We start from the raw sequence: 25,852 nt of genomic DNA on the forward strand, positions 1-25,852 counted from the left end.
TACTTTGTCCATGTACAGAGTGATTAATCCTGACTGCTCTTTAAAATGAGACTTGTGAAGCAAGGACAGGTAACTCTTTAGTAAGTAGTTAGAACTTCTTGACGGAATAAACCATACCCACTTATCCGAATATCAGATCGCTAGCAGCACTAAGTAGTGACACCCATTAACGATGGCCCCAATTGTTATAGTATTATTATTATTATAGATGTAGTAGTAGTGGCAGTGTTTGTTTGTTTGTTTATTTATTAAATTACACTTTCTTATCAGATCAGATGTTTGTATAATATTTAATATAAAGAAGATTACCTTACAATTGTATCAATTTAATGTTTTACAAAAGAAATAAGGGAGTTATGTGGGTTACTTGCTGGTCACAGCGAGGCATGAAAAGGTGGCTGATATACTTACACAGATTCTGTGCAGTTTTACCATCCAGCACTTTCAATTCTTTCACCTTCTTCTTCTGAGCCATTTTCTTGTCATCTGTTCCATCCTGTTCTTTTTTCACTAATAGAAAAAGAAAAAAAAAAGAGGATTAAAGAAAGGGTATTAATCAGACAACACTGCTGGAAGGAAGACTGAACATTATTTGGGTGTGAAATACACTTATTTTTAATCTTTTAAAATCATTCAATCACATGTATATGCCTCAGACTGGTATTCTCAGATATACATATTCTAAATAACAAAGAGACAGTGGTTTTAAGAAGCTTGAATTTCTGTTTAATACCATACTATAAAAGGCATCTACTCTTACAAATTTTAGGATCATTTAGAAGTGCTATACATAAGTGTGTAATAATGTAACAGTGCATCAATATGGTGCTTTTGCTGAGGTATTATATTTAAGAGGTAAAGGTTGCACAAGATACAATGCTGCTCAACCATACATGTTACATTCATAAACTGATGGGTGCACTTAAAACATTTATAAAGCTTCGGAGAAGTAGAGTCCTTATAAAACATCCACAGAAACTAATAGTGGTTTGTGTGATACCTCTGGTCACAGAGATGGTTCTTCTTCTAGCCCTGACCCTTTGCATTCCTGTGCAACATATTTTCAGTCCTATGTTACGAGAACCCAAACATTTGTCAATTTCAATCAAACCGACAACACAGGAGTCGTGCTTTTCTTTGACATGAAAGACACGAACCCTTGTGAGGGCTTTGGCACAAGGTCGACGATGTCTCTGTGATAAAGGGGACTCTCTCCCACACATGTTTGCATTTATATATTTGTGGGGACTTCTCATTGACTATCACTATTTGTATTTACTATTTCTAACTTCAATCAGACAAAACTCCACATAGGGTGAAAGTTGACAACAAACTAAATCTTTTGGCACTTTTTTTTTTTTTTGGAAGGAGTATTTAGTTCTTAAAAACATGTTTTACAAAGTGGGAACGTCCCCTCAACGTTGTATTTTCAGAAGTTACTATCTTTGTGGGGACATTTTCTCAAATTTTGTCCACACATTGACAGTAATGCCCACACATGCACATGTATAAAAAGAAGATTCACAGTTTAGAGTTGGTTTGGAACTGGAGGGCAACAACCCTTTCATTGATTGTGATTATTTATTTTGACCTTGATCCTGCCTTAAAGGACCAGCTTGTTTATATTAATGTATCCCTATTCACAGCTTTATTAATAGAAATACATTTGTTTTGTTTAAAACAAGAGCTTGACTCCAGCATTCTGTTTTAGTCATCACATCCTGATATCTTATCTCAAAGTACAGCTGGTAAACCAGTGTAACTACTAGCCTGTCCTCCTGCAACACCTACCCCTCATGTATCTAAAACATACATCAGTAAGAAACAACACAGAACAAATGTGGTACTTCTTACATCCACTGTAAAGCATTGCAGGGAACATGTTACTGAAATTCATGAAAAGACACAACTGAGAGCCATACAGAGATGCTCTTTAAGCTGGCTGTGAACATTAGTGCAGTATACCCAATGTCTCTATAAAACATACTCAAGGTAATGTGACAAGGTCTATATTCCACATTGTATATCCCCCTCCCCCTCACCACACAAAGAACACAAGCTGCTTGAAGAGTGCCCCCTCCTCTATAGCCCTACACTCTCTGAGGGTCTCCAGGGAGGTGGCCTACCTTACTGCATTTATAATCCAGGTTCCTGATTGGCTGGATATGACATCATGTCTTTGGCAATCATGTTTATGGGATAAATGCATTACATTGATGGAGTCCAGTCATTTTGTAAATGAGGAATCTTTGTAGAAGAGCACATGCTCACAATTAGTTAATCCTTTTTCAGCCAGGGACAGTTTACACTTTGAAATAAAACAAACACATGGGCACACACTGTTCTGTGATAGTCAATAGTCAATGAATCCGTTCAAAGCAGCATGTTTCAGCATTTGTGTGAAACAAATACAGTTCACACTATTCATAAGTTCATCAGACTGCCTTGAGTATTGTTATCTATACTGCCCATTCTTAAGTCAATGAAAAACAGACATCTGCTCTAACAAGGAACAAAGAACTATTGGATCCAGACACCATGCAGTGTGGAATATTACATTACATGCTTACTGTACACCAGTTAATCAACCTATCTTCTTTATTAGATACATAACGTAATATGATTATCCATACATAAAAAGGGTGTTTCTGTGTCAAACTATCTGTTCAGTTGCTTGCACTGTAACTCTTTTAGCACTAACATGCTTTTCCCTACTATAATTACATACAGTATTTTCAAATGTTTTATGTGAAAATAGTTTATACAAAATGATACTGGGGCATACAACTTGATCAGGCCCTGTTAACTGATCTGTTGTGTTCAGTGGAGTTTTCAGGTTTTTTTTTTTTTTTTTGTGTGGAAGTCAGAAATCCATGGCTACTGCTGCAACTGGACACATCTAACTATGCTAGGGACCAAACAAGCAAGTGCAAAGGCAAACTGTCAACATGAATTCTAATCAGGCCATCTGGGTTTTCAAGAACAAGCAGTATTATTCACATGCAGTATTTATTTATTTTACAAGCATATTAATACCAGACCAGATGCAAAACTGCTGAAAAAGTAACAGTACATCAAGCAGCTGCTCCTTCATTTATGCCAACTGATGACCTCAGATTTGAGTAGGCACCGCCTGCAAACTGCAGACTGAAACCACATGCAGCTCACCCTCTTTAATCTGTTCAATACTGGAGGAGGACGTCTGTGCACCCAAAGGTCATGGAAGAGGGGGAAACAGGATAGAACAAGAAATGAATAGCTAAGTTCAGAGGAGCTGGCAATAAAAGGAAGATACTCAGCCATGCAGAACATAAACTGGATTTGCAATAACACACAGTACGTGTTTTTCAAAGCAGCTTTTCAAATGACTAAACTTAATAAAAATGTGTTGTTTACGAAGCCTGAATCACAATCCCTTCCTGATATCTTAATGCTAGTTTAAACCACATTCTGGGAAGACTACAAGTATACGTGCTGATTATCCCGCAGATGCCTACAAAACAGATCATCATTTCTATACACTTCAAAATGGAAATAGCCCATTATTTTCTTGTGCTGTGAACAGACGGCTTGTGGGGTCACCCTGCTATGTGATGGGGTTAATCTAGCAGTTGTGTTAGGATGAACCCATAAACACTGCAGATCTGCCTCCCTTACAATGTGCCACTACAGGGCAGGGATGTTTGAAAAGTCTTACAATAGAGGGTGGTATGACCACTCATTTATAACAACAAATTGAGCAAAATGTTGGGATAAAGAACTATTCAAGCAACAGTTCGTAATCTTTAATACCAGCAAAAGAAACTAAACAAACTTCAAACTTAAAAAAAAAAAAAAGAAAATACCCCAGTTTGCCTTTGAAGTAACAGTGACCTATTGTTGGGGGCAGTAGCTAAATGACCCATTTAACTGTATATAAGAGCACTTATAAGTGAAAAGGTACAGATGCAGCAAGTGACTTAGTATACAGCTCCCTTTCTGGCAGGTAGAATATCTGCTGCCCTGTTTTTACAGTACAAGCAATCAATATTAATAGGACTTAGGATTCCAGAGTGCATTTCAATCTAAAAACATTAAATTGTGTGCGTTTGGTTGATGTCCTCAACCACAAACCCCAGAAATATATACAGTGTGGATTTATAGTAAGACTCGTGACTGCAAAATAAACCATGCACATTCCAGAATTCCCTTGATGCTGAATTTTGCATGTGACCATCTAAAATGTAGTCTATAATGTTGATTTTGAAAACCCGGACATGTGTGTATTCAGTAACTTGAGAACATGGGAAAATAAGTATTTTCAACACTCCTTTCCTCCGCTCTCCTCCTCTCTCAAACCCTGTGGGTAACAACCATCAGCCAGGGAAAAGTAATCCACAGCATCCCTGAATAGCTCATAGGCTGTGCTCATTACCTAGTTCAACCCCAAGGAATTCTCACCTCCTTAGGTGCTGATGCAGGCATCGCATTTAATCCATTGAAACAAGTGGCTCTTCTTAGTTAAGAATCAATGCAAAGCCACTTTTTCCAAAGCTCTTTAATATTAATGTAATGTCAAATGAATTCTGAAGAATAAACAATTACTAGAAAGGTTAGCCCTTTTTTTGCCTTACTAAGAAACACAAATAAGCAATTTCATTTGTATCTATAATACAACATACACCCATACAGTAATACTTGCAAAAATCTTAAAACAATATTAGGGCACATTTTCTATACCGGTTCTTGTTAGTGATTTCTCAAAGCCCTGCTATTTATTAACTAGTAGGTCCTTTTAAAGCCTAATCCATTGTCACTGTGCTTCTAACCTCTTCTGAAGTCTGTGCATGTTGTAATGTTCACTACGTAATGGAAAAATACATCTCGTTCATAAAATGGGGACAGCAGCACAGAAATCCTACACCACAAAATGGCTGCTGAACACTGCAGTGGATGATTGTATTAAATTCTGTTTACAGCTCAACTGCACACCCCTGCTGTCTGTTCGTGGAAAAACCCTCTAATAAAAAAAACAAAAAAACATTAAAAAACAAAACAGAACATCTGCAGTTATTCATACTATTGCAGAGATCGGTAACCAGAAGAATTATGTGTTCATGTTTAAATAGGATATCAAGTTACAAGTATTCAGATGTTGTAATAATAGGGGGGATAGAATATTAGGGCTGTGTTTAAAAGCACACCATATCATTAGTATTGTTTTGATCACATTACTCACTTGCAAGAAAAGAATGTATTGTCCTTCCTGTTACTTGTGAATGAAGAAGGAAACCAGGCATTTCTGTAGGTGTGCTTACTGTCTCCAAACCAGTAGCATATTAGATCAGCAATCTTTTAAAACAAACAGTTCTAGTAAGATGGATTATTTGCCTTTTTTACTGTCATGTTGGAGGTTTTAGGCACATTACTGAACCCAAACCTTCAGAATCTGTATGTAGGTTAACAGACAGAAGGGTATCTCAATCTCTTCTATTCAGTACTTACAATTGTGCCTCCATAATGAAACACCCCTATAATTGGTATAATATTGTATGCACTATTTCCTACAATGAGAAAAAGCAAGTCCAGTGATTTTATTTATTTTGTTTTCCCTCAAATGCTTCTTTTAACATTCACAATGCTAGCAACCTACTCTATTGGCCTGCAGTTTGAAACCTTCTTCACCTCTAATATCAGTTTTATTTTTTTTGTTACTTAGGTTATTTCCCTCAACTGTAATTGGTAATAATTTCTAAGTGTTATCTGTAATATTCTGTGAAGCTTTTAACTTTCCCTGATTAGACTAATGTTGTATTTAGCCTACTTCCCACCTGTCTCTGTTACTAGATCTTAGGGATCTCTAGACAATACAATAGACCCACATCTCACAGCTGTCTCTACACTTGAGGCTTGTCAACATGTTTGTTCGATGCCATGAACAGGACATGTCCATTAAGAAATTAATTCAACATAATAATAATAAAAATAATACAAGAAACACTCTAGGTACTGCTAGTAAAAAAGAACAAAGCAATAAAAAAGAACACCCCCTCCTTCCACCAATGCACACACACTTCCAGTTGCTTTTCTCTCTCTCTCTCCTTAAAAGGACTGTTTTCATGAAAGCCAGGTTCTGAAGCTGCAGGGCGTTGCTGTCGGAGTTAGAATTCTGAATGTTAATAGTCTCCATAAACCCCATTCCTGTCTCCCTGAAACACACACACACAAACCATTGCAAAAAGTCCAGCACAGCCCATTTCTATAATACACATTAAATAGATTAAGTCAATGCTATTTTTAAAATATAGGCTAGCAGACAACAGAACTCATTGTCTCAAATGTTTGGCCTGATTCCAAAGTTCCCGTCATCAGCTCAACTGCACACCCCTTGTGGTCATTCACTAACAATACAAGTTGTCCCAAATGTTTTTGATTTGCTTTATATTCAAGTTAAACAGGTTATTTTATATATATTTTGCTTGATTAATGTGTGTGTCTGTACAAAGTATGTAGGTGTAAAAGGGAAACAGGGATTTAAAAGCTATGCAACAGAAAAAAGGGTTACTTGCAGTGGGTGTACTTTTTAAAAAAACAGCATGACTAGGTAAATAAATACAGCTGAAAACAACATATTAATCAAAATCGATGAGTTTTTATCAGTTTATCTTTTCTTTTTATGTCACTTTTAAAAAGAGTTATCTGTCATTTATAGAATTGTCAAAACTTTTGTCCAAACTAAAAGTTATAAAGCTGTTATTCAGGCACGATAAAAAGAACAGTTGTTTTCTTTACTGAATTCACTGCAGATTAACAGTTAATACAACTCTTTTAAAAAAAATCAGTACCCTATTTCTCTGCACATGTGGTTTATAAACTACAAAACTATACTTAAAAATGGTCTATAAGCAGTAATAGTTTAGTCAAAAGAATTTTATACCTTTTTTTTTTTTAATGTTAAATCTTTATGAAAATCACTGTGCACGGCTTCTACATTTGTGTGCGTTACAGATGCTTAGTGTACAATAACACAAGGGCATTGAATGTGTTTTGTTCAATTGCTAAATGCACTGCTGAATGCAGGGTCTGTGAACTCCTTGTTGATTTCATTATGCTGAACAGAATGAAGCATAAAATGGATCCCAAACACAAGCAGCTGTGAGTCAGAAAATGTCCGATGTTGCAGCAGATGGTGGGGGTGGGAGTGCCCCCCCACTCTCCCACCCCTGAGAGGGTGGGGTGGGGTGCTGAAGGGCGGATACGGGGACAGGAAATGGGAGGGCTGAAGGCAATGGGAGGACTTAGGGGAGTGGCTTGCAGCCTTGCTCAACTGCGCACCCCTGGTGTCTGTTTTGTGAAACTACAATGCAGTTTTCTTCCAATAATAAAATGCCACATAAAAAAGTACAATAAAGAAATAAAAAATACATACATATTGTACTGAAATACAAAAAAACTACTATGGTTTATAAAAAAGACTAGGTGACTTTCCTAAGCATTAAGGATACATTTACTTTAAAGACAATTTGTTTAGTACATAAAACATTTATTTACAACTGTTACTATTATCAAGTTGTATTTTTGGTCATTATACAGAATGGTTTCTTATACTTAAGCTTAGAAATATTCCTTATAGCTCCAAATGTATTTTTGTTGTCAAGAGTTGGGGTTTAACATAATGCCAAAGGGCATAAATTAAGGAATTATAAAATGCTAAAAACAATGTTTGTTATTCTCTGTTAATGATTACATGCAAGTCCAAATCTGCTTCTAGTTACTTTGGTTCAAACACCTGGGCCCACAGACCACTTTATTTTGGGAGCATCATAAACAAAAAAACATTTCTGGAATTGCTGCTGATGCCACTTCATTTCTGAAGGTTTCTGTGCATAGTCCTCTCAGAACTTCAAGGGCATGTATATCAAAGAGTTCCTTAACCCTGAACATCAAGTTAGAATAATTTATAATAGGAAAAAAGTAAATAAAAAAATAATAAAAATGCAGGTTCAGCAATAGTTCAATATGCTTGTAATTTGTCTACTAAAAATCAGCATTGCCCAGCAAAACAAAAAAAAAAAAAGTGACTTTTTATTTAGACAGCAGTTATTTTTTTTGCAGACTAAGAAAAAATGCACCATCTGTATGAAACAGAGCACACTGAGGCTTTCAGGGACAGAACATGTGAAGGATAAGAAGACAGAGCTGACGCAGCACAGAGAAAAGTGATGAATATCTGGGATTAGGTGAAGTGACAAGGTCTAGAAAGTTTGAAGTGATGATTGCTGCTACACGCACTTCACCTGACCTTGTGAGCACACAACGTATAGCTTTCAAAGTAAGACATGGAACACGGTGATATGCCAGACGTGTTGTACATTAAAAGCACAAGTCTATAAGCATTGCCTTACTGGAGTGCATACAATTTGTGGGAGTGTGGCACCCTCTACTGGTTTTGTTAAGTACATATCTTGACATTGAAAAGTTGCGGCCCAGTTTTGTCCCCTAATCACCACAGTACATATGTAGTCATTACTTGAACAGATTTATTAATAGAACATCTCTCCATTCAGTCTAGTTAGACAGGAGATTTACATTATCTGTCCTGTAATAAGAACTAAACCAAAAGGTGGCTGTACAATATTTAGTTTCTCAATGTCAACTGTATTTGGGTGTGGTGACAATTAAGAGAAATAAAAACTGTCAAAAGACATTCAATAGTTAATATGTTTAAACAGCACATGAGTAAAAGAAACAAGCTTTCAGGAATCCTTCAAAGGATCAGATGACCTTTAGATTGTGAATTGCAAAGGCTGGCAATCAATTTACCATGCATGGCAAGATACTTATGCCTTGTGAAATGCTCACACACGGAGATACTGTGTATACGTTTAGTTTAAAAAACAGTTTTAAATAAAGCAGCATAACATATAAAACAGGCACCTGGAAAATCCAGGATTACAGTAGGTACAGATATGCCCTGTGTCTGCACTGCAGTAAATGCCAAGGGGAAAATGTGAGAGTGACTCAGCATTGCTCCCTCTTGTGGATGCTGTGCTTCCATTAACCTCCTCTTTCTGCTTTTGATTTCAAAGAATGTGGTGCTCAAAAGTAAATAAAAACATGAACAAAGGAACACTTTGAGAGGTAACTGGTTTGAAACTAAACTATCTCGGGAATCCAGCTGTGAGTAGCTATATGGAAGGCAGGTAACTGCAGCCACATCACAAGCACAAGGACAGAGGGCACTGAAACATGTGCTTCTGACAGTAAGACAGAAGACCCCCTAACAGCATGACTGTACTCCGAAAAGACAAGGAACCTATACAGAATTGCAGACATCCTGGGAAACCACAAACAAAGAAAACAAACAGTCAAGGCATTGTGTCAATTTAAACCCCAAACTTGTTTTTTTTTTTATTTTTTAGGCGTCATTATACTATTTATATAAAACTCTGGTTAACACTTATCCTAGACTACATTAGGTTACCCTAAGTCAGGTAGTTTGCAATGCTAAAATCATGGTCTGCTGAAATTGTTTATTTAATATAACATTACATATAACTCAGAATTGAAAATGACATGAAAACAGGAGAGCAATGTAATAGATGTACTCTCTAATTGTGGAATTACACTTCAGTTTACAGTGGGCGGTTCTAGCCTGTGGGAGTTACACAGAAAAAGGGGATACCACCTCCATTATCTTTTAGTAATATTTTATAATAAATATGATATAATAATACTAAAATAAACTAAAACAAAATGATTTGACTGATTTTTATACTAGAAGTCTTCCTCAGTGTCTTCATGTTTATCAAATTTATTATTTTTCTTTCAGTATTACTGCAGTAGTTTTTGTTATAATTAAGGATAACACCTTACAGATTAGGAACACGGACAGGGATATGAAGCAATTTATGTTCATGGCTATTTTCTGACACAGTATGCATCAGCTCAATAAAGATTTATGTCATGACTGCAGTATACAGTTAATTGCTAAAATGCAATCTGTATATAAAACTGCAATATATGCTAATTGGATTGGGATGCTGTTCTATCAGTTGCTGGGGCTGACCTTGATCTTTCATAATCCCTGGTCTGAAAACCCAGTTGTATCTAACACAATTTCACATGCAAAATACTCTGACTGATCACAATTAATTTGTATTATCTGTAAACACATGCAGTGGTGTATTACCTCCCAAGAACAGGGAAAAAAAAAAAAAAACATACATGGGGAAAAATCCAATATATATCTAATGAAGTCAGGTCAACCAGCCTTAACTCAATGTTGATAGCATTCAATTGGATTTCTCTTCACCAAGCTCAACTGCACACGTCTGGTGTTTGAAAAATGGAACTGCAGCTCCCATACAGACAGTTACCTTTTGCATCTTCTTTTTCGCTCAACTGCAAACCTCTTGTGGTAAAAAAAGAAAATGTACTGCATAGCAAACAGTGCTTTATACTTTTAGAAGTGTCATCCCACAGCTTGTTCAATATTTCACCTCTCCTAAATGTATAAGCATTTTTAGGAGATTTGTTTGGGTAATGCAAGTAAAGTGCAGCAACTTAAGCAGCAAGTAATGTATATGCAAACTCCTTACTTGTGTATTACACACTGTATATTTATGACATAATTAAATAAGAAATAAGTCATAGTTTACAAGGTTATGAATCTATAAGAAAAGACAAGCCCAAGCAAATATGATTCCTGTTTTTTGGTTCATGAGGCATTTTTTGGCTCTCATTTGTGTTAGTTTTATTTTTTCTTTAGCGGACTTCTGTGCACGATCATGTAAAGAAACATGACATTCAAATGATTATATAAGACAGAACACACACACACACACACTTTCAGTGTTGCTGTATCCCCCAAGGCTTCTCTTCTGCTTGTCTGGAGATGTTATCTGAATCTGGAAGGGATTTACTTGAGAAAGGCCATGCTAGAAGTGACAGTGGTAATAGATTTGCTATAATTTATAAGTCACCTCCAATTCACATGGATGGGAAGTAATTTGTATAGATGCAGAAGACGAGTTGGGCTGTAACTGAGCAGTGTAGCTAGTAGGCTAAACTTACACAGCCCTCTGCTTAAACCCTTACATGTAGCATTAGCTGAAGCACATTTAAAACTTGTCGCTGTCACACCGGATTTCAAATTTATGCATAACAAACATACTTCTTTTAGGCAGCAGTGTTTACATTACAGTACATTAGGTGCTCACCTTTAGCAAGAACAAGACAGATGAAAGATATGGTACAGAAATTAAAGCATGTATGGCCCATTTAAAGATGTACATAATTTATACCCTTAATAAGTACACTGCGATTTCTCTAAGGTATAATTTTAAACAGCTAAAATAAATAAAGTTCAGAAATTAAAATAACAATTGCCTTGAGATTGCCGTGCACATGTAGGGCATGGTGTTGTACAACTGCTGACCTGTCTAACCATTCTGGAAAGTTTTTCTAACAGACTGATCTACCCTTCAATGGGGAAAAAAAAAAGCCAAAAAAAACATGAAATGCACTTATTACAAACCCAATAGCCAACGATTAGTTGTAGCTGACTAACTACAAGCTTTTAAGTTAAATTATCAACCAGCCTCGAGCGAGATGGAAGGGACCCCAATGGAGGAGGAAATAAGGGCAACACCGCAATCTTTTTTTTTTTTTTTTTTAAATGTCAAAAATGTGTAGCAGACAACTAAAAATTTAAATACAGGCAATTCAACTTAATGACTGGGGTTATCGGGAAAAGCAGAAAACTGGGTTTTTATGTCCAAGTGCACATTTCAAAACTGAAATTATATACTCCGTTTTATAAGTAGTCATTTGTAATATTATGGACATCCAGTTAAAATAGGACTACTTAAAAATAATGACATTTTCTGTTATGTTAGGGTTAAGTGTGTTGGAAGAGTCATATACAAATGTGAGCATATTTTTATTTTTCCCACCTTATTTTAGTAATATATTTTTTTTTTTTGGAAACTGGCCACATTTTCTGTAAACATGTCCTTTATCCTGTTCCTTGAGCTCAGGAAATGAAGTGCAAATGTGAATTGTGATCTGTGTTGTCCCTGAGAATGAAGTCAAGGACAATTGACTCAGTACAGGAAATGAAATAGTATTTGCTATACAAAATGTCATGAATATATCTAGTTATGAACAACAATAATAATAACAGCTGGCAAATCCTACACGCATGACCAAGTAATGCACAACTTATAACTTGTCCTTACTAGACACCTGGTCTGCCTATTGAAAACTGGTGGTCTGGTGCCACAGAGGAGTGGGCAGGCCAAGCCCTGCTTCTCCCCTGCTCGACTGCAGCAGTGAGAGAGTTAAACCCACTCAGCAGAAGAGCGAGTAAACAAGCGATGCATTGAAATCAAAGAGAATGCATTCTTGTGTAAGCGGACCCTGAGTGCAAAGAGATCAAAGAGACCCAAATCCATCTCCCTGGCAAACAATTACTCTAATCCTGCACACAGCTGTCCAGCAAGCGAGCCCTCTCCTTTTAATTACACTAATGGCACTGTGGTATTGCAGCGAAATCATCACAAGTACATTCAGGGTGCAATTGTGTAGGGGTACTAAGGTGATTACGGTATCAGAATTGTTAATGACTAGAGAAATTACAATTTTATGTGTATGCCATCACCAGAAAAGCTTTTGTAGCAACCTGGCATAGTCCACTAAAAAGAAGACTAAACATTAAGTCACTATCTTTTACAGTTAAACCTTGTTATGAACACAATGGGATGGTCATGCAGTTTAAAACAATAAAAAATATATATATATATATATATATATATATATATATATATATATATATATATATATATATATATATATATATATATATATATATATATAAATCAATTATTGTTAGGTGACATTGGTTTTATGTTGGGAAATATTTTTAAGAAAAATAAAAAACTGAAATATCTTGCTTGCACAAGTATTCAACCCCTGTGCTGTGGAAACTCCCAGTTTGCACCGATGAAAGAAATTGCCCTAACGAGGACACAATTACCTTACCATTGGCCTCCACCTGTGAACCATTAAAGTTGCTGTCACATTTTCTGGATAAAAACCCCACTGTTGAAGGATCATTGGTAAGGCTGTGAATCTGAAGGAAAATGAAGACCAAAGAGCATTCTACAGAAGTTAGAGATAAAGTAATACAAATGCATAGATTAGGGAAAGGGTACAAAATAATATCCAAGTGTTTGGATATCCCAGTGAGCACAGTTGGATCAATAATCAGGAAATGGAAGCTGCATCACACCACCCAGGCACTGCCAAGAAAAGGCTGTTCCTCAAAACCCAGCACTCAAACAAGAAGGAGACTTGTGAGAGAAGCCACAGAGAGGCCAACAATCACTTTGAAGGAGCTACAGAGTTCAGTGGCTGGGAGTGGAGTAATGGTGCACCAGTCAACCATATCAAGAGCTCTGCATAACACTGGCCTGTATGGGAGGGTGGCAAAAAAGAAGCTGTTACTCAAAAAGTACCATCTGAAAGCACGTCTGGAGTTTGCCAGAAAGCATGAGAGTGACCCAGCTGCAATGTGGGAAAAGGTTTTGTGGTCAGATGAGACCAAGATAGAGCTTTTTGGCCAAAACTCAAAGCGCTATGTGTGGCGCAAACCTAACACTGCCCATGCCTCAAGACACACCATCCCTACAGTGAAGTATGGTGGTGGCAGCATCATGCTGTGGGGATGCTTCTCATCAGCAGGGACTGAGCATCTTGTTACAAATGAAGAAAGAATGGATGCAAGAGCAAAATACAGGAAAATACTGCAAGAAAATCTGCTTCAGTCCGCTAAAAAAATTGAAGCTTTGGAGGAAATTCACCTTTCAGCAGGACAATGATCCCAAGCACAAGGCTAAAGCAACACTGGAGTGGCTCAAGAACAAAAAGGTGAATGCCCTACAGTGGCCCAGTCAAAGTCCTGATCTCAATCCCATTGAGAATCTGTGGCACTATTTGAAAATTGCGGTCCACAAGCATCATCCAACCAACCTAAACAACCTGGAGCAAATCTGCCAAGAAGAATGGGCCAAAATCATCACTGTGTGCAAAGCTGGTACATACTTACCTCAAAACACTTAAAGCTGTTATTGCAGAGAAAGGTGGCTCTACCTAATATTAATGTGTGGGGGTTGAATACTTATGCAAGCAAGATATTTCAGTGTTTTATTTTTCTTAAAAATATTTCCCAACATAAAACCAATGTCACCTTACAATAATTGATTTCGAGTTTAAGTGTTTTAAAATAAAATATCAAACAGAACGAAATTTCAATGTACCATTTGTAATTCAGTAATATGAGAGAACTTGGTCATGGGGTCTGATAGCTTATTTTTTGCCAGGCACTGTGTGTGTGTGTGTGTGTGTGTGTGTGTGTGTGTGTATATATATATATATATATATATATATATATATATATATATATATATATATATATATATATATATATATATATATATATATATATATATATATATATAAAATAATTGAATCCAGAGCACAATAATGCTGGTCTAGTTAGCTGATTCTTTGTACACAAACATTTTAGTTGACGTTAACATTACAAAAAGGCAATACTTTCAAAAGAGCTAGAAGGAAATGAAGGGCAATTTATAGAAACGCTTATACTGATTTAGTCATGCGCTAGCTTCTTTTTCCACAGAGCTGGTCTTTGATTTTATTTTTTTATTTTTTTTGAGGCATCTGAAGAAATGACTTCTGGATCAAATTAATAAGAAATCTGAACACCAAAGGCAAGCGGGTGGGGCCGTTGTCTGTCCTATTAGGAGACAGCTGATATTTTTAAAACTTGCCCCCGGACAATCCTCTTTACTTACTTGTAGATAACAGCAGCATCAAAAGTAAGAAACTACAACCACAAAAAAACATCAAACAAGGAAGAAACCTAACCGTGAAAGATTACAATGCCTTCCCATCGGTAAACAAAAAACAGCTTTTTAGGTGTATTATAAATCACACACATACAACTTTAATACATGTAACAATTTCATATTCTATTAAAAAAAGTAATATGTTGCCCAGTAAAATTGACTGAATAGATATTATTGCTTATGTTGCGTTATTTTGTAACCATTACTGTACAGAGACATATCAGCAGTCAAAAGACAAAAGTAAAATGCTCTTAAAATATTGTCCTTGCCAACATTACAATTAAAACATTTGAACAATTATAATTCAACAGCTTGAGCCAGAAATGTTTCTCTGCTCAATAAAGAGTACTGCAGAATAATTAAAAACAATTTCAAAACCTATTATATCAAGACTTGTAAGACGCGGATTTCTCTCCATAGCAAAATTAGTTGACAGTAGAAAATATGACAATTAAATTGATTTTGCAATTACATCTGTGTCCGCTAATTAAAGATACATTTCTTAGATGTCCTCAATTATTTTTCTGTACTCAATCTGGAAAATTCTGAATGCAAGTAACCTTTGACACACAACCATATTTTCCTGAATATGCTTACTCAATCTTAAAGCAGAACTTTGGGAGCTTGAAGAGAGAAAAAAAGAAGAAAAAAAAAAGAAATACTTTCCTAAACTACCCCTCTGTGTTTTTAATGGAAAGTGTGATTACTATGCTTGAAGGCAGATGATCCAAGTTGAATTCCATCCCCTTAATAATGTACTTTTAATATAAAATTGCATTCTCCTTGACTTCACCATTTATAGACCGCTTTGCTCTGACAGTGTCCATTCATTAGTGAGCTCTTACAGGCTTTAAAAGAAAAAGACTTCATTAGCCCTGCAGACAAGCAATCTACACTGAGGGTGAGGCTTGGAATACAGAGAGTATGCAAATGCATTAGAATTTCAAATTCCTTTTATAATTAATCAATTTATTTAGAGAGGAAATTGCTGTTCCGAAAGTAGGCTGAAGAGCATTTGGCGAAATCATGAACACAATATGAGCTTAAATCTAGTATAGGCTACATCCTCTCTTTGTATATTATCTGCAATTTCAAATCAACAGTCTGCACAAACTTAACTCTTCTTATCCCAGTTAACCTCTAGATCTCATCCTCCACTGCCAATGTTACTGATGCTACAACACTACTCAGTACTTCAGTATGTTATCTTCAGTGTAACTTATCTGCATCCTACATCTTCGATTTCCATGTTTCCCAGCCTTTAATGCAGGAACATAATGTATGCACCTTCATTCTGTAATAATGGTGCTGGGTGTAAGACATGTCTGAATACAATATGGTATTGTTCGCACTGTACTACATGTTCTTGCATTTGCATAGGGAAACTTCATCTTTACAAACTAATGATATTGCGTCACCTTGAACTTGCTTTTGTAATATGCACATTAGTACATTTGAAACTAAGCGTATGAGCTGTGTTTTCTGTTAATTACAGTCTGTACTGTGCATAAGTGTTAATACAGCTTCCCCAAAGGCTTTTCTTTGCGATGTTTTGGATTTATCCTTTGCACAGAGGGACTTCTTGTAATGTCAAGCCCTCCTGAACATCTGCCTTGATGCTTCAGAGTCGGCTGTAATCAAACACACTGTCTGGACAGATGTTGTGCTACTATACACAGGAGGGGCTCAAGTCAGTCACCACGGCCTGGGAACAGGTGAGGAAAGTGCTGAGAAGACAGGAGGAGGAAAGGTTTTAATTTATCCCAATGACTGTTAGGGCAGCAGGCAGACCATCCTTGGGTTGCAACTTAAAACCTTTCTGAGCTCTATTACTTTTTTGAACAAATTATTGGATGAAACGTAATGCAATAATTAAACTGATATTGACTTAGACAGCTGGGGGGGGGGGGGGGGGGGGGGGGGGGGGGGGGGGGGGGGGGGGGGGGGGGGGGGGGGGGGGGGGGGGGGGGGGCTAAAAAAAAAAAAAAAAAAAAAAAAACAATTATAAATAACTGCATTCCATTTTTTGCAATTTGTAATTCAGTTCAAGGACACATCCGCAATGGGATGATTTTTAGCTACATTGCCTATAGAAAGTCTACACCCCCTTTCAAAATGTTCACCTTTTGTTGTCTTATAGCCTGAAATTAAAATGCATTATTATTATTATTATTATTATTATTATTATTATTATTATTTTTTTTTTTTTTTTTTTTTAATAATAATAACTTTTTTGTAGGTGTGTAGATAAGTGGAAAAAAATCCTCATTGAAATACATGAAACTGAGACACTGACAACAAAATGTGAAAAAAAGTTCAAGGGGGTGTAGACTTTCTAGGAGCACTGTATGACAGAAATGATCTAATATTAAGCAATGTACAGTATCACAATCTCCACCACATACAATGTACTCACCTTTTATGTACTGTACCATGTTACTTGGGTCACACTAGGGAACCGTATTACTTTTGATTACATATTATACTTATAACCAGCTTATAAATAATAATAAATAACCAATAGCTACATTGACAGCTTCTGAAACCAACAGAGCTGGTCTAAAAGCTTGAAACTGTATTATTACACAAGGCAGCAAAGCTACTTCTGATTAGTACTGCTCCAGATATGGAATACCAATCACACAAAGCTATGAGTCTGTATGCTTTCCTGCACATTTCAGTTGAGATTAAGTGAACAAAAAAATATGCAGTTGAAACTGTCATCTGTATGAAACTTTTAACCCTGGTGGAAATTGCTCACAATTTAGGGTTTGTTGTGTGTCATTAGTTGAGATAGGAACTGTTACAAATGCCATCTGGTGTCTGAATCAGTAAGTACATCACGCTTAAACATATCAGAGAGATGCTACACTTGATGGGTATGCTCCATTAATATGCTCAAGACATTTGACGGATAGTTAGTTATTACACTACATAGGACATTTATGTCAACTTGTACTTCACTTTTGCTGGTCAGTGTATCTATTTAATATTCTGTACACTGTAATATATACAATTTAAATATTTTGCTGAAAAATTCCCAAATCCAGGATAAATGAGTAGACATGGGTTTCAAGCTTTGTTTTTTTTTTTTTTTTTTGTATTTTCTTCTTTGAACTACATTTTGTTTTTCCTATTTTGTATTTCAGTCAAGCAGATTTCAACAAAACAAATGAACTCTAATGTTGTTTGATTCAATATAGAGAAGAACATTTATCAACCAAAGTCATTACATTACGAAAGTGACAGCGAACAACCCAGCATTACTGAGCTAGTGAAAGCAGAGTGCACATCAGGCATGGAAAAAGGAAAGATAAAAACACCATTTCACTTCTGATTACTTTTATATTAGGGGGGAGATAAACAACTACACAGAGCCTTTCCTTCTCTCTCCCTCCTCCTTTCTTTTCATTGCCAAGTTTAAACTGGGACAGAGTCTGTTGCCAAAGCGAACCATGCCACTTGCTTAATTAACAATCAGATAGCAACAAGGAGGGCTGCTAATCTCAGCAAAGGCTTACTGAATTTATTTCTCTAATGGCTCTGGACTTGACTGAGCCTGTGGGTCTGAAGGCAGGATTTAATCAGCACTTCAAGGGGGTGAGCTCCTTTATTCTCTCTCTGCCTTCCCATTTCAAAGCTGAACTCTCAAAGCTTTTTGGCTCAGGGATTCTTCTTCTTTTCCCCAAATGAAATTAGCTTTGGTCACAAACTAAAAAAGTCAATTGGATTTCCAAGGTTTATATTCAGTTCTCTGTTGCTATTTAAAATTACATTCTTGCAACTTTATTGTCAGCAGCTGTATAAATGTGATGAAATTATTGCAGATCAAACTGTATTTATTCAGTCTGTTATTGTGTGTGGTGCCTAACGAAATTGCTTACACTGAAAAAAAATAACAATATAAAATAGTTTGATAGAGCTGGGGGAATATGAAAGAAGGAAATGCTGATTTTGTTCTACTATATGCCCTACCTCATAATTGCATTAGATGAAGATTTTTGTTTGAGTGACAATATTTGTAATACAGCAGAGGATGCAACTTATTTTTTTTTAATGTTGTTAATAAAAGTATCCAGTACTTCTCTGCCCCTTTGTTAAAAAAAAAAATAAATAAAAATAAAAAAAAAATAAAAAAAAAATAAACACACAAAGAAGCCATTTAGAGTCCAAACACAGCCTGCGTTGAAACCAGGGCCAAACAGGTTAACAAAAAGCATTCTCCACAATCATAAACAACAAAGTGTCACTGTGTAAAAAATAAGAGAATTCTCCAGGAGGTACACATATGTAATCACCTGCTGTGACTAACAGTAAACTGAAAAAGTGTGCGTGTCGATACAAGACCACTTAGGCTAGGCCACTGCAAAACTAGCAAGCAATGCCCTGTTGTGGTTCACTGATAATGTTACAGAGCTGAACAGTCTTGTATTTTTTATGCTTACAAGAAAGCAACATCTACCTGCTGTAATGCATCAGGTAGTCAAATATTGTATGACAAGGTCCCCGTTACTTGCTTTCAGTTAAAGTCTGGAGCCAAACACAATATATACAAATGCTTTTAAACACAGTTTAGTAATTATCCAGGTTTTGATTCAAGTCCTTACCTTTAGATTTCTTTTTTGCACTGTATATTTCCATTGGTCGGTCTATTAACTCCCTTGAATGCCCTTTCTTGTTGCCTAGTTCCTGACAAACACAGATTTGTATTTCATACTTCTGTGCTTACAGACTGAAAAATGTGTACTGTAGTATACCATGGTAAAAGTATAACACAGTAATACATACTTATGGTAAACTTTTGTGAAAACAAAGCACATTAATAGCAAAAGCATAACAAACTCCAAAACGTGGACCTCGGGTTCAATAAAAATGCCTCTCCATAGAGTTCTATAAAAAAAAAAAAAAAAAAAAGTTTTGAAAATGTCAAAAGGACGCTGATTAAAACTAACACATCCAGAATTTGAATTAAAAGATAAAGTAAGTCATTTGTCAAACTGACAGGCAGGCTGGCTCGGTATGCTTCTTGTTTTAATTACTTTGGTTTCTAGCATTCTCCAGTTCAACAACCATTACAGCAACCACTACATCAGCTGCACTGGGTCTGATACTGAAAAAGAAGCTCTAGTGTTTTTGCATATGCCTGACCTTGAATGCAATCCCACGTATAGCTTTACAGGTCGCAAATGAGCACAAAGTAACACTGAATCAAACTAAACATACAGTGTAATGGATAGATTTTTAAAAAGTGCACCACTTGCATTAATACTGTATTGAATCTATTCGGAATGAACAGGCATTTTACAGAAAACTACTCCTAATCATCTGTACCCTGTGGGCATACAGCTATCTTGCCCTACAGAAAGCGTCAGAAAACATTATTGTCACTTTCTGTTTTGTTTTTCTTCCGTTTGTTCTCTTTATAATCGTTTGGCGCTGTGCATTTTTCTTGCCTGTTATGGTGCACGGACAACAGAGCTCTGAAAAATGCTGAACTTCAAGGTCATTTTAAAAGCACAAGCAGTGCCAGCGGTATTGCAACATTACTGGGTGCTCTTGTGCTGAGAACAGACTGAAGTCACTGTGGGCATTGGAAACTAGCCTCTGCCAGCCCTTTGTGTCAGGTCATTCACAGCACTGAATTCTAGAAGGTTAGGAGCTACACTGAACTAATGAACACATCCAAACACAGAAAGGTAATACAAAACTGAATATTAAATGAATTTAAAAATTAATTTAAAAAAATCACAAGAAATGTGCTTTACTACTGAATATACAGCTTTTGAAAAACATGAAAGGCTGACAAGTACAGATCCCAATCAAAGCATAACCCTTTTTGTGTTAGGGTTACTCTAATCATTTAAAGATAACTTAAACTGTAGAGCTACATATACAAGCAAACATTAGACTTCTACTGAAAAGGCCCTGTCACTTTGGTCATCACAGTGAAAAGCACTTAAATGGAAGCCAGACCCAGAATAGCAGTGAATGTTACACCCCTTCCTGACAAGACTCCACTACCTCAATGAGCACAATTATATACTGAACTGGAAAGAAAGGTCTGCCTATCAAAAAGACATACCTTTCCCCAACATGGTTTTGACAACTGATTTGGCACAGCTTAAGAGTATATTCTCTGGCTGTCCTTTGCAGTGTTCTGACACTTTGCTTAGTGCGATTAAAGCAATGAACTGAAAGGGCAAACTATAGCCTACTTTTCACAGCATGGAAACTTTACTAGCATATTATTTTGCATAGCTACAAATAAGCAGTCGCTGGATCAGCAACAATTAAAGTCTCTGAGCTTCCCCCAAATAATTAGAATACTGTATGTAAACTTGAACATTATGCACATTATAGACATTTCCTTTGGAAAAGATGCTTATTTAATATGGGTAAATGGCTATGAAGACATCTGTGTTGCACAGCATCGAGGTGACTTTTTAAAATTACAAGTATTACCATTATAAACACCATTGTTATTACTACATTAATATCATCAAAACCATTCCTATGTATGTATTTGTTTATATTGTATTTGTTGAGTACCTAGTCTTATGTTTTATTGTGCCACTAGTATGCCTGTTTATCTGAAAGCTACTTATATCAGATCTTGTAAACAAACCCATTCCACACAGCAATACCGCTACATTTCTAAATCGAAGTCTGTCCTCAAAGCATTCACCCTTCTTATTCAGCAAGCACTCAATTGCCTGGTGGATTGATGACTTCACAAAGAAATAGGATAAAATGCCTGGATATCTTCCCTTAAGTCAGGAAAGAGAACATTGGTGTCACTCACCCAGTGTGAACATGTAGGACATTAACTTAAAGTTAGAAATAAAAAGAAAGAAAATTAAAAAAAGGAAAGGGTCCTTCGTGTATAATTAAGAATACAAATTCCAAACGTCCTTGAGAAAGAGAAGCTGGCGAGACTTGGAGAGGAAGAGAGATTTCTCTTTCTGACCTTTTGGGCACTTGTTTTTTTTTTTTTTTTTTTTTCTCTCTTAAAATGTCTAAGACTGACTCCTAATCAGCTATCTGCAGGGACACAATAATGAGAAATCCTGCCAGAAAATGTCAGCAGAGAAAGGCTGTGAAACTGACATTCAAATTTAAAAACATTTAATTTGTAAGTTCATGAGAATCACAGCAGCAACAAGTTATACATTTTAATGATTGTAGACTATTTTTTTTAAATAGATAGATAGATAGATAGATAGATAGATAGATAGATAGATAGATAGATAGATAGATAGATAGATAGATAGATAGATAGAACAAAGCAGATCAATCACTTGACATTTAAAAGAGAAACGTTGAATCCAGAATATGCAGACAACATAAATTCTAGCTGTTCACCAAGTTATTTAATTATAACATTTTACACAAAAACTAACCCTTAATCTACAAAGCCAATTGGCTACCTTTGAGGCTGTGCTATGCATTAATGAAAAGACAGGTTTAATCATTTTTCAGAGTCATCAGACTTGCAACCTGGTAATATCAAGTTGAAGTGTACAGTAGGCTCTAGCTAATCTGAATCCTAGTCCTGTAGTCTGAACCGACCTTTAATAGTATAAACAAGATATTGATATTCAATATTATAATTATATAACATGTATGTAAAGCCTTCAGCTGTCTGGAAATATGTTTCTGAAAGGTTGAGTATTGAAAAATAAAATAGACTAGACAAGGTAATTTTAGTATGGTACAGATACCTATCTCAACAAATCAATAATCTTAACAGGATTCGGTTTTAAATGGGTGTTCATCAGCAGAATAAATGTAACAATGTGCTTTAATAGATTAAAATTAAACAGCAGTGTATATATAATTTAAATATTCATTCGTTTTTCAAAAAGTAATAAAAACGATTATATTGGTCTGAACACAGACAGAGACAGCATAGTAGCAGGGACAGGGGGGCGTGGCCCGTGTGTGTGCCTTTATTTTACAGCAAGACCTTACACCATGTAACACGTTAAAACCAAAAATATACCAGGAGTAAAGAATAATCTGTGTAGGACTTACTTTACACCTGTGAATTAACTACAAAACAAAAGGATGCCAAATGGCAGTTCAAGTTAAACGTTGTTTGGTTTATTTCCAAAATAAATAGTACCGGTACATGAAGTTGACAATGCGTTTTATTTATTTTTACTTTCCTTGCCATTGCCGTTTCTTGACAGTAAATCGACATGTTTTCATAAAGTAATATCATTTTTACGTGCCTTTTTGTAGCTGAACAAGCAAATAAAAACTGAAATTGAAATTTAAGCACTTCAAATGAATCAAACTTGGAAATGACGTTGGAAAGTGAAAGGGGGGAAAAAAAAAACTCACATTTTGGTTCTCGTTTATTACATTCCACATAACAGAAAGTCGCAACAATATATATATATATATATATATATATATATATATATATATATATATATATATATATATATATATATATATATATATATATATACACAGTCTATATAAAAATCACTACACAACATTTTCAGGAAGTTGGGTACTGTTTAAGTGCGGCATTTCAGAATGACGTGCTGCCCTTTTTTCTGCCCCATGAGAGTCCGGCTCACTAAAGGCAGCACAACGTTTTTGTTTGTCCCAGATGGCTTTCCATACAAAATCACTGACTGCGCTCGCATAATCTGGTTTGTTTACTTTTTCCTTTCTAAGAGGCATAACAGCTACTGTGTTGATTCTACGTATTTTTCTTTGTTTTACACACAATTTTATGTGTATACATATATATATATATATATATATATATATATATATATATATATATATTATATATATATATATATATATATATATATATATATATAATCACATATTATAAGATCGTTTTCATTTTAAATTTATTGAAAATATCACTCAAATTCTGTTAAATGGTAAGACGGTAAATAAGTGTAAGGTATTTTTGTCATTTGTACCGAATATAAAGATCTGATTTTTGTATCCGAATACATGTCAAAATGTTATACTTTATTAACACTGGGATCCGACACATATTTTCCATCTCCAATCACCCAAACAATTAAAAATGCCATCCCGTGTCTCCCCATCAAAATGAGTCAGAGCACACTGTTGGCGCACAGTATGAAATGCTATATGTATGTATAGCATTTTTAACTGTGGCAAACTTTTAGTGATGTTAACGCTTTATGACCACTGTTTGCATGCTTTGATTTTCCACCATTTTAATGCAGTTCATCGTCTGCACGTCTTGGATCTTCACGTCAGGTACATGTTTAAATAATAAATAGGATATAGCCAACACACTTTACATCTTAACTGCAGTTCGGTTAGTTAAGTTGTGCTTGAGTTTTCTGTGAAGCTGTGCGTCTGAAAGTAGTATGTTTGATGCACATTAGCATTTACTTATTCTTTGATCACACATTGTAGTGTATTTACATAAAATAGAAGCGTAACTTTTTTTATAATTTTTAATTTTTAATATATAATTATTTCTAATAGTGCACTATTTGTTATGGTAAAGGCACTATTTCATGTTTACAATGTTAAAACGAAAGTGCAATATGAATACTGCAATACAATTTGCAAAAAGCAAATTTTAACCATGAAAAATGCAGATTTATAAATGTATGAGTTTCTGAAATGCAGGTTTTAGTGTAGTGCGACCTTGAAATATCACTGATTTTTTAAATGTACCCATCATCACATGTATAGAATGTTTTTAAGTTCCATGTCAGCAAGCATGTCACCTGTTATTTCATTTACAAGTGTTTCGTAACATTCACTTCTGGCAGAATGCATAACCTATCAAAATACATACAAGTAAAATATTTCAGTTTAAAGCTCAAATAATTTTTCAAGTGTACAATAAGAAGGAAGAAGCATCTGCTAATTATTGATATTGAATATCGGTAATCTGAAATCGGCCCCCACAAAAAAACACAAGCAGTACATCCCTATTTTGGTGTATATACAATACATATTTTATAACCATACGCATCCCTCAGTCAGCAAGGTGAAATCAAGTATAACCTGTTCCACTTTATTAACTTCTGTCCACTTGGTTTTTGCAAAAGAAACATTTCATGATTTCAGCTGTTCTGAATGTAACGTAGTCCCATTATAACCATAGGTTGGTTCCAATAAAAACACACTGAAATTTAGAGGGGTTTGAGTCCGACTCAACAAGCAACAAGGGGGGGGGGGGGGGGGGGGGGGGGGGGGGGATGACAAAATATGATCAAATGTAGAATGTGAACTGAAGCAATAACATGCAACCTGCTGGATACATGACCCCCTGGCAATAGCCGCTGCTTGCAGCATAAGCAATGTAAAACAGTGCTAAAGTGAGATCACTTCCATTTATCAACACACATTTGGTAGGCATGTTCTTATTAGAAAAATATCAAGTAAAACACAATGTTTTCCATTAAGTGAATTAACATTGAGAACAGTGTGATTTTTCTTTTGTGCACTGAACATAAATGATATATTCACAAATTAAGTAGATTATAGCATATTACTGATATATCTTTATTAAAAAAAAGTTAAGAAAGTAATACAATTTCCTATTACAATATCTACATGTTTTCTCAGAGTTAGATTTTCTTTTGCAGGGGGAAACATAATTCCCTCAATCAATGACAGGTGAAGTTTTAAACACGCCAGTCTTGGACTAATTTAATTTCCTATTTTTCAGTACAGCAGAAAAGCCTATTTAAATTGGAGGTACTTTTTATACATCATCGTGGGAGCAATCTTGGATAAGGAACATTTAACTGGAAGTACTTCAAATTTCAAAAGGCTTTACTAAAAAAAAGCTCCCAAACTAGCCTCCATGTTCTGGCGCATTGTCTTTTTTTGTTTGCTATTTGTTACTGGAAGGACTGAAGCTGCCAGTCATTCCAACTAACAGCTCCAAAGTTTGGCAGTAAGATTAGAGGTAT

At 35.6% G+C, this 25,852-nt stretch overlaps 1 protein-coding gene across 3 annotated transcripts in view; it reads right to left on the reverse strand.

Annotated features, from left to right (window-relative positions):
- Positions 1–25,852, reverse strand: part of LOC121324425 (protein diaphanous homolog 1-like) — a 136,428-nt gene that overhangs the window by 41,860 nt on the left and 68,716 nt on the right. For all 3 annotated transcript variants that reach the window (XM_041266282.1, XM_041266283.1, XM_041266281.1), the window contains one exon: positions 412–510. In XM_041266282.1, the coding sequence (XP_041122216.1) occupies positions 412–510 (99 nt within the window). The remainder of the gene's footprint in view (positions 1–411; positions 511–25,852) is intronic.

The sequence above is a fragment of the Polyodon spathula genome, chromosome 12, assembly GCF_017654505.1.
Source record: "Polyodon spathula isolate WHYD16114869_AA chromosome 12, ASM1765450v1, whole genome shotgun sequence".
Lineage (NCBI taxonomy): Eukaryota > Metazoa > Chordata > Actinopteri > Acipenseriformes > Polyodontidae > Polyodon > Polyodon spathula.